This window comes from Mus caroli, unplaced genomic scaffold (assembly GCF_978045245.1).
Source record: "Mus caroli unplaced genomic scaffold, Mus_caroli_1 scaffold_9, whole genome shotgun sequence".
NCBI lineage: Eukaryota > Metazoa > Chordata > Mammalia > Rodentia > Muridae > Mus > Mus caroli.
In genome coordinates, this window is record NW_028227264.1 from 52006547 (window position 1) to 52017491 (window position 10945).

The 10945-nt window shown below is 46.1% G+C and overlaps 1 protein-coding gene across 9 annotated transcripts in view; it reads right to left on the bottom strand.

Annotated features, from left to right (window-relative positions):
- Fam184a (family with sequence similarity 184 member A) overlaps positions 1-9611 on the bottom strand; it is a 125949-nt gene extending 116338 nt beyond the window's left edge. For 4 of the 9 annotated variants that reach the window (XM_021173929.3, XM_085842811.1, XM_085842810.1 and 1 more), the window contains exon 1: positions 9189-9610. In XM_021173929.3, coding sequence (XP_021029588.1) covers positions 9189-9344 — 156 coding nt within the window. In that variant the 5' untranslated portion in view covers positions 9345-9610. Of the gene's footprint in view, positions 1-9188 lie in introns of all 9 variants that reach the window. The other 5 variants (XM_029482937.2, XM_029482933.2, XM_029482932.2 and 2 more) reach the window with 2 other exon arrangements.
- Positions 9612-10945: the final 1334 nt, after the last annotated feature.

A 10945-nucleotide genomic window follows, 5' to 3' on the forward strand; every position in this document is an offset into this window, starting at 1 on the left:
AAAGAATTAGTACAGTATGGTTAAGAAGAAGATTGGTTTCAATATTATCAAATATCTGTTGATTTGGATGATATGTAAAATGTTGCTCCAATAATAGAAATAAGAACTGTGACCTCCCAGATGAAAAAGAATGGAAATCTGCATCTGATGGGGATGGGGAGGTGGGGTGCATCTCCCTCCAGGACATGACAGAGACCTGGGATAAGGAAGGCTTCCAAGACTCAATGGAGAGTTAGCTTAGCTGTGACTCACAGCATTGGGGATAAGGAACTTGAAGAGGCCACCTCCTGTAGCCAGCCAGAAACCTCAGTGGAACAATAGGGACACTAACCCACCTACGAAACTTTCAACCCCAAATATGTGTGTCTACAAGAAATGCAGGCAAGGGGGATAGAGCAGAGACTGAGGGAATGGCCAGCCAATAACTGGCCCAATTTGAGACACATCCCATGGGCAAGCACCAATTTCTGACACTATTAATGATACTCTGCTATGCTTGCAGACAGGAGTCTAGCATGGCTGTCCTCTGAGAAGCTCCACTCAGTAGCTGACCCAGAGGGATGCAAAGACCTACCGCCAAAGAGTGATTGGAGCTTGGGGACTCTTATAGAAGAGTTGGGGAAAGGATTATAGGCCTGGAAGGAGATAGAAACTCCACAGGAAGATCAACAGAGTCAACTAACCTGGACACTTGGGGCTCTCAGAGATGGAACCACCAACCAAAGAACATACACAGGCTGAACCCAACCCTCCACACCCTGCTGCATATATGTAGCAAATGTGCAGCTTGGTCTTCATGTCTGTGCCAACCAACTGGAGCAGGGTTATCCCAAAAGCTATTGCCTGTAAGTGGGATATATCCTTCTACCTGAGCGCCTTGTCTGTCCTCAGTGGGACAGGATGTGCTTAGTCCCACAGAGACCTGATGGGGGGATACCCAGGGGGAGGCTTCCACCCGCTCAGAGGAGAAGGGGAGGGGGATGGGAGGAAGGACTGTGGGAGGGGTTAACTGGTAGGAGGGGCAGTGAACAGAATGTAAAGTGAATAAATTAAAAACAAACCAAACAAACAAACCAAAAAACAAACAAACAAACAAAAAACCCAAAACAACCTGTGACCTCTTAAGTAAAACTGGAAAGAGGGAAAACTTGGGGGGAAAAAAGACTTGTAAATTCAGCTGCCCACACAGAACAATCTGAATTTAAGTCCTGACAGTCCATATAAGTGTCCCATAATTTTGGATCCTCAACCTCTGTGTCTGTACATGAGTGGTTTAAGCCAGCTAGAGTCTAAAATTTTGTCCCAAGTTTCCTTTAACTATATAAAGGCAGTTCTATCCTTCCTGCGCCCCTTTTAAAAATGAGGGCAGGGGTTGGGCAATTCATAGGATATTGTGGTTTTACATTTGTTTGTTTTTATTTTTGAAACAGGGACTTGTTATATAGAGCACAGACTGGTCTGGAACTCACTACATAACTAAAGATAGCCTCACACTCATCTTGATCCTCCTGCCTTAGCTCCCACATGCTACGATTACAGAACTCCACTAACTACAGCTATCTGGATATCATGGTTTTGTGCACATTAGTAAAATCACGGAAATTATCCACTCAGCTATGAGTAGTCTATTATGTCCATGCTACTGCACAAGATAATAGGAGAGGTGCAGTGCAACATGGGAAATATGACTAGAAGATTATGTCCACGCTGTCGCACAAGACAATGGCAGAGCTGCGGTGTAACATGGGAGAAAGAGAGGGGCTGCATTTGGCGTGTGCTAGCATTGAGCTGAAACAGCCAGATGTTTATGGCATGAGGCTACTTACAGTAGGAGCTTAGAAACCCAAACTAGACAGTATTATACAGCAGCATCTAATTCTTAAAAATAGAGAGTATGATTGTAACTGGAGTAACTGCAAAGTACAGGAGAGTAAAGGGGGCCATTGTGTGGGGGAGGGGAAGCAGAAAGAGGAAAAAGCAAGTACAAGGGACCCAAAGGGGGAAATAGGAAAATGGGGAGAGTTTTAATTAGGGAGGGAGATAATACAGAAGGAACAGAGGGTAATAGCAGAAAGAATGTCTGAAAAAGTCATAAGGAATTATATTACTGTGCATCTACATAATATATCTATAATGCATATGAGTCTGTGCATACATATATATACCAACATAAAAATATGTACATATATATGTATATATACATACATACATACATACACATACACAGATATATACACATATAGTTTAAATAAAATCTTCCCATTTAGGCATACATACATAGTTTAAATAAAATCTCCCCACCTAGGCTGACATTGCTTCCCCACAAGAGCCAGAGACAATCTAACAAAAGCCCCAACACTAGGCAGGAGGAGGTCCCTTTGCAGGGTTGCATATAAGATTCCCCAATCATTTTAAACTACTACAGTTACCCTCAGTTACCTCCCAAAGGTGGAAGGTACATCCCTACTGCTGAAGACACCATGTACTTTGGACACAGCACCCAGAGGACCTGAGCTGGGTCTGACTCGAAAGCCTCTTCCCTGGTACCAGAAGGCTGCATGCAACCTTCCCACAGAGGGAAGGAAGCTTCCCACATAGTCTCGCCCAGCTATGGTGCCTTTGAGCCCCAACAATGTCCAGCAAGGCACAATAACCCTTAAGGCACAGTAGCGGTGCACTTACTTCAATGCTGACCAACAACTTTCTAATTGGACTTGAGACTAACTCAACACGAGGGAAATCATGCCTAGCACTGAAAACCTAGCCAGCAGCTCAGTGCAAGCGAAGCCATGGATCTTGGAGGAGAACCCTTTATTTAACCAGCATAATCCCTAGCTGCTTTCTAAGTATTTGTCCTTATGCCCATGGATAACTGTAGTTTTTGCCCTTCATCAAGGAACCTTTACTTTGCCACAGAGAGCATGACTGGAAGCCACAACCAATCAAAACGCAGAGTTGTGGGTCCCAGTCTTAACTGATAGGTCAATAAAACAACTCCTGTAGCTATGGACCAGGGTCATTGCAGAAGAGAGGGTGGAAACACTGTTAAGTACGGAAGGAGCAGGAAGTTTGTGGTGGGATTGTGTTTGCTACAAATGTCCAAGAAGCTACAGCCTTAAGTCTCACCAAAAATAACTGGCTAAATATGACCTAAACAAGGGTGACTTCAATCCATAAAACAGAAAAGCTCAGGTGACCGGGACCCTCGACAAAGACCTACATGCAGTTAAGGGATCGGGAGACTGGGAGGAACACTCTCCAAGGGAAGAGGGCCCAAACTGGTTAAACCACAGGAAAGAGCAAGGGTACCTGTGGGAGGGGCTGGAGAGAGGAAGGGGAAAGTGAACTGATAAATTATATTATAATCTGAAAAATAAATAATAAAATCAGTTTATCTATGAAGAGAAGATGAGACTGCTTGCAACGTTTACCAGTGTTCACATTGCATAAATGCATTTTTGTTTGGAATGTTGAAAAACAGTTCCAAACGATATTAAAACTTTTAAAAAGAATGTTTGCTATGAAACCAGCAAATCAATTGCATTCTGAAATGACAATGTTAAACTTTAGACAAATAGCTTATTTTTTTTCTTCTATGAAAATTAAGTTCAAGAGCCCTTATCAATATAGTTTAATGAACTGTCAGTGCTCATTTAAACAACTGAGACTATTTTAACTCAGCTAACCCAGGAAGACAGCGGATGTAATTCTCAAAAATACTGACTTTTTCTACTTTGCAATAAAATTCCTTTCATACTACCAACTCCTCAACAAATACTCAGTAACCTTGATATTCTGTGAAACGCTTTCATATTAAAGCTACAGGAAATAAAAGATACGGTTCCTAAAGCCAAACAACCAACAGTCAAACAAGGGGAATGAACATGATGACCACTAGTGACAAATTTGCATCACTAATTATCAAGTAAGGAATAAAGGGGGCAGCTCATCCTATAAACCTTCAAAGTAAGGAAGTTCCAACGGACCAGACTGGTCGGAGGGCAGCTCCAGGTGCAAAGGCCACAGCTGCGTACTGCAAGGACCAGGCATGATGCTAAAGACCAAACAGAAAGCCTTTTCTCAAGCTCATACTCTACCACCTGCAAGTCATAACCATAAGTGATGTGTGGGATGAGGTGTACCAAAAAAAGCTCAGTTGCCTCAAGAGGTACAAGCTAAATAGCAAGCGAGTAAAACAGAAGTTTCTGCTCAGGGCCAAAGACAGTGAGGCAGCATTCTGAAGCAGGTGGCCAAAGAAAGCACTCTTTCAAATGCCAAAGGAAGAAGGCTAAAAGTTAAACGGGGCTGAGGTAGGATAGCCCCTAGGCTAGCTGCTGTAACAAGCAGCTCTGTGGAGATCCCAGAATGGGTCTGGTGCTCCTTACAGAGAAGGGTCTCGGGAAAGATGCCTCTCCCACACTGAAGCTGAGAAGACAGCTTTGAGGGGAACACTTAGAGAGCTTGACACTTCACCTCAAGCACTGTGACAAACACTGGACCTGACACCTGATCCATCCCCTTAAAGCATCAACAGGATGAGAAGCAGCACACACACACACATGCACACACACACACACACACACATGCACACACGCACGCACACACATGCACATACACACACATGCACACACGCACACACACACACACACACACACACGCATGCACACACGCACGCACACAGGAGTAAAAACACACACACAGCCCAGATGTGAGTCCTACAGGCAAGAGACATAGCAAGCTGGGAATGGAGTCACATGGGTCCAGCCAAGGGTCATTATCTGGAGCTTGAAGAGACCATAACAAAATCAAGATAAAGGTAACACCAGCCCCAGGAGGCTGAGCAGTAACCAGCAACTAGTCAGAACTTCGATGCCTTTTTATTACCAGGGAAGGTAGAGTGCTCAACTCAGGCCACTGAGGCCGGGAGGTGGGGACCCGCAGGTGAAGACTGAGCTTAACCGCCCGTCAAACCTATGAAAGCACTGCGTTAGACTCCTGGGAATTTCTTAGCTGCTCCCTCCGTTCTGTGTCCTTCCTTGTATCACTTCACAAGGGTCGGAAAGCAGGGCTGCTGAGACAATGAAAGGAGAGCAGAAACCAGGCCAAAAGCACAAAAGCCCATTAAATCCCTTCCCCAGTTGCCTCCCTTCCCCACTGCAAGAGGCAGGGCCTCTTCAGAGGGTCGGCTGAGTACAGGAAACTTTGCCTTCACATCTGCCCAGGAGATTGTCTGGTTTGCACTGGACATATTGATAACTCTGAGACTTCGATTACCTATTAGCTTGAGAATAATCTATATTGTCTAAGGATAACTAGAAAAATCAAGTCCATTCATAGCAGAAAAATGACCCAGTCCTAAGAAGGAAATTTAAAGGGAGGGAAGGTTGGAGGGGGTGGGCGAAGTTAAAGTGTTGTTTCACAAGGCTGCTGCATGGTTGCATCTTCACGCTCTGCTTTTTACATAAGACTCTAAGCAGTCAACAGAGGGGCAAGTACAGAATTGGAGTCTTACAAATTAGAATAGAATCCATTCGGCCTCTCCCTTGCCTTGAAATGAGCCACTAACAATTTCAGAAACATGCCACAACACGGGAATCAACCACCAATTCAGCAATCATTGCAACTCTTGATATAAACGACCTAAATACTCCTGACTTACACACAGAGATTGTTCTGCACCCTCCCCCCCACCCCCAACACCCTGTGTATAAAAAAGGCACAAGAACTGCTATTCTCCCATGAAAAGGCTGCTCTCCTGGGTTCTTGGGAACAGAATCTGAGTAAATACCACGCACTGAGTATTTTCATTCGTTATAAATATGCTGAACTGGGAGTTATGGCTCAGGGGCAGAGTGCTTGCTTAGCATTCACAAGGCTCTGGGCGTGATCCCAGACACCAAAGGGAAAGAAGAATCAAATAAGCCTCACCAAGTACATTCTAAAGTAATGAACATCCCTCTTTACCTTATCAGAGATAGTCAAGTCTCTTAAAACATGCCTCGCAAAACTATACAGCAAATCAGGGTGTGAAACCTCGAAACTGTTATTCAATAGATGATCTGCTATACATATTTAAATAGAGCAGAGTGGGAAACATTCAAAATAAATACAGTATGGATGGGGTTATAAGCCCAGAACTCAGGAGTGACTGTGACTCTGAGGCTAATCTGAGTTTCATAGTGAGATCCTGTCCTTAAAAAAAAAAATTAAGTTAAAACAAAATACTTTAAAAAATTTAAACGTATCTAACCAATTTTTTCTTAATACTTTAAGAAATAAAAAGTAAGTATTTTCAGTGACACTTGTAATTAAGAGATGCCACATGCCATCACAACTCTCTATGAATCCTACTGTTATCCCTATTGTTACACCTAGAGAGTAAGGCTCAGGGTTAATGACTTGCTCCAGGTCAACAACTTTCCAACTCACGACAGTGTGTGAAATCAGCAGCGCATGCTCTTAATCATGCGGTTTCTCCAATGCTGGTGAGAGTCCATTTGATTCTTTGGTTGTTGTTGGAGTTGTTGGTTGTTTGTTATTGCTGTTGTTGTTGTTGCTGGTGTGTGTGTTGTGTGCACACTCACACACGTGTATATGTATAGATGATACCAGGTGTCTTCCTCAACCACCCTCCATCTTACTCTTTGAAACCAGGTCTCTCCTTCAACTTGGAGTTTGCTGCCTTAGTTAAACTAGCTGTTTAGCAAGACACAGGGACCCCCCTGTTTCCTGCTCCCCAAGCTCCGGGATTCAGAATGTATGCTACAGCACCCAGATTTTTTTAAATGTGGGTTCTCGGGATCAAACACGGGCCCTCAAGTTTTCATGGGCAAAAGCACTTTATCAACAGCGCTCTTCTTTAACCCCGAATTCCTACTCCACTGGTTATTCCAAAATAACAATAAGTTATTTTGAAACAAAAGCCAAAAGTCAAGTTCCAACCATAGTTCTATTTACAGTTGCCTCCTACCGATATGAACTCATTAGTAAACTGTTTACAAAAATCTCAGGCAGCAGATACAATGGAACATCTACCTTCTGGCAATCCTTTTATATGGACATTCATGATGTAAGGTTTATGGCATACTATTTACAATAAGCATATGCAACTACAGAGTTTGACAATTTCTAAGGTGATAAATAAGGGAAGCAGCTTTTTAAGGTTTGTGAGACAGACTGAAATGGATCTGTTATTAGACTGCTTCCTTGCCAGGTTGTATCTTACGAAATATAAAGGCCAGTGGTAGGGGTGGGGGGAAGCCTTAGACATTTCAGTAAAATTCACAGCAATTATCCCTCACCAACATGACTCCTACACTCTCCCGCCCAGGGAACACTTGGTGATTTCTGTAGAGTTGTCTGTTGTCACTTCTAAGTGCAGGGCAGAGGCATGTGCAACTTGCATCCCCAGTTGGCAAGGATGCTATTAAGCAGCTCTGTACCACACAGGACAGCCCCCTAATAGGAAACTACCCAATCTAAAATGTCAACTGTGTTACACCAAAAGTCTACTACCAGGGATTAAATGTCTGCAGCCCTTCCAAGCCAACAAGGGGGTTAGATACAGTAACTACAAACAGGAAATCAGAGTGTGGGCAACCCTCAGCAGTAACAGAAGCCCTGGGCCAGCAGCACCTGGCTCATTATATTTGAGAGAAAGATACTATCATTCCCTTAATATCCCCCCTGAGCCAGCCCGGCTGAATTGCTTTTACTGAAGGGGGAAAAAAAAAAGGACAGGAAATTGAATGTGTGAATAGAAAGGGGTAAAGTTTACTGAAGAAAACCAGCTTTTATTAAATACAGAGTCCCATGTCTAACCTACAGAGTGTTAGTCACAGGAGTCTCAGGGAGTTACAATCTAAAATAAGAACACAGATGTTGTGGACACGGTGCAACGAAAACCCAGAAGAAATAACAATCCATGAGCCTCGCTGTGGCTACCTGCATTCTGAAGATGAAACACCGGTGACCTGGGAGTCTGGACTTTGAGCCTCATCCATGTAAATGCTCTGATAACATGTGACTACCACAGTTTACATCTTACACCTTCCATTCTGGGTTTCAAGGATCCTTCACAAAAGCAAACGGTACCAACTGAACGTGCAGCATCTCTTAGGATGGTGCTTAGAACAAAGACAGACAATTCAAAAAAGAAGGAAACTCCACAAATGGTCGTGTTGCTCAGCATGGGTTGAGTCATGATCACGTGGCTTTTTGTTGTTTTCATCATGTGTCTCTATGCATCCCTTCATTCATTCGCGTTATCTTTGAATCCTCGATCGATCACATCCTCCTCCCCCATTTCTTCATTCCCTTTTCACAAGTGTGCCCCCTCCACTCTTTAACCAGGGAAACTGTATGATGGAGTTGAGCCAGATCTCAAGAGATTATTGAGCAGTGACCCTCAAGCCCACCTTCCTTTTCAACACTGCAACAGTCCTAGGGAACTTGGTCCCCACGAATGACTTCCAGAAACCCTAGATCAGTCCCACACAGGGTTAGCCTTCTGGGTTAGAGCTACACAGAACCAACCCTTATTATCAGTATTCAGTATTTTACTAAACTCGAAAAAGAACTCACTAACGGGCATACCACCCTGAACTATGCTTGGAAAACTGTGCAGGTGATGTGCAGGTCTTCTGATAAGATGGGGCATTTACTAAATGCAAACACGGTGTGATTCATCTAATAAACCTTATTTGACATCTTGTGAGGGTAAGTAAGGAATGACTCATTAAATCCCTTAAAATGGCTCGCAAGGTATGTTTTACCCTCCTACAGTCCTCGGAATAACCTCGTGAAGTTTATTCTCTCATTAACTGTGAAACCAGTAGCCTGACACCGATTAACTCCGAGGATCCCGGGTCATATTAGGTAAACTGGTACAGTACTTCACCGGGTACTGTAGCGCGGTGCTTCGTGCAGCCCTTGGCAGTGGCACCTGAGCAACAGGAAAAGTCCATTACTCCTGTGGAACCCAGAAAGTAAGCCCTCGTGTGCTCTCTGCAGGTTTACCCCTAGTTGGTTATGGAGTGCAAGCCCTGGAAATCCCGCGGTGCGGTGTGCGGTCTAGCTCAAGTTAGGTGGCCAGCGTTCCACCCAAGTTTGGTGGGGCCAGGAGGCAACTCTGGCTGTTGCTTCTCTTAGGAGCCCCCTCCTGAACCCCGAGCCCCAGCACCCCATACCTTGGTGAGCTGGGCGATCTTCTTGCTCATTTTCAGGTGCATGTCCTGGCTGTAGTCCATGTTGTGCCCGGCAGCCGGGGAGGTCGCGAATTTGGCCGGCCCGGACGTGGAGCTACCGTAATAGTGATGTTGCCAGCTCATGCCCGGGGTCGCCATCTTCCCGGCAGACCCCAGCCGGGGCACCTGTCCCCGCGCGCGGGGCGAGGCCGGCGCAGCGACGACACGGGACAGGCGACAGCCCGGGCGACCGCTTGCCGACCCGCCGGCCCGTGCCCTCCAGTCTCCGCAGCCCGCAGCCCCCTGCCCGCCCCCGAGAGCCGCGTCCCCCTGCCTCGGCTTGGCGACGTCGCGGCTAGCGTCCCGCAAGCAGCGGCCACCGGGCCCGGAGACTTCGCGGCCGCCGGGGCTGCGGAGGGAGGCGGAGACGGGGCGGGCTGCAGCGGCGGGAGGCGGGTCCGGGGACGCGGGAGCCGCCGAGCGCCGTTACCAGGACGCGCGGCTTGGGGGGCTCGGCGAGCGCGCGAGGGTGGCCACGTCATTTCCCCGCAGCCAAGCTCCGCCCCGCAGCTCCACGCCCCGCAGTCCTCCAGTCTGCAGCTTCTCAGCCCGCAGCCAAGCTCCGCCCCGCATCCTTCCACCCCGCAACCCTCCAACCTGCAGCTCCTCAACCCGCAGCCTAACTCTCATCCTCAACCCTCCAGCCCATAGCTCCGCGTCCCTGCAATCCGCAAATCTGTGACCCCGCAATCTGCAGCCCTGAACCCCTCCGGCCCTCCAGCCGCCAGCACTTGTCCTCCACACTCCCGTAGCTACACAGCGATTGAGCCCCACACTAGGTGCCTGCCCCACCGAGGCCTCTCACAGTCGCACAAGGCCTTACAACCCTGCAGCCTGAGAGTTCCCACAGCATCCAGCAGCATTGTCTCACTTTTCACCGTGCAGACCCACAGCTGCCAGCTCCTTAGCACACCCATTCCCCACAGTCTGCACCCTTTGGCTATTACCCTGTGCCCGAGTGTGCAATCTAGTTTATAAAAGAATCGTCCAAAGAAGATAAAAATTTGATGGTGACCTTCGCTTAGCAACAAGCAGCGGGAAGCCCGACAGAGCCTCTCTGCATGTACTTTTTGTGTTGCAGGCCCAGCCACAGCCTACATAGGATCTTAAGGCCAAGCATCTCTACACTAGAGAAGTGGTGGTGAAATAGAGGGAGATCTGATCCGTAATCCTACACGTGATTGGTCTTCCCAAACTCACCCAGACTCAAGCATTTCAGGGTCATACTGACCTAATGTGTGCCAGGCTAGAATGAAGCAATGCCAAGGGCCTATGTTTGGAGGACCATACCTCTACAGTCAGCTGCACCCAATTCACAGTGGGATGAAGCCTGGAATAATTAAATATGAAAATGTAATTGGCTAGATATTAGAATAGGACTAGGATATAGACGGGAGAACCCAACAGGGAAACAAGATATCTGCCCTTAAATATTGGGGCTGTATCAAGATTTGGCATTATGTGTACTTTTTCCACCTTGCTAAATATATTACTTTATACTGATCTTTTCTTAGCACCTCTGCCTTTCTAGTTAAAACGACTTAAAAACAACAAGTAAAAACTTGTATCCTGTGTTGAGGTGGGGTCCTTTTAGGTTATGGTAATACAAACTCTGTAGGATTATACTTATATTTCAAGAAATACATTCTCCATACAGTTTTGCACAACTGAGCTCCTCCACTTCATGTGTTTCCTCTTTA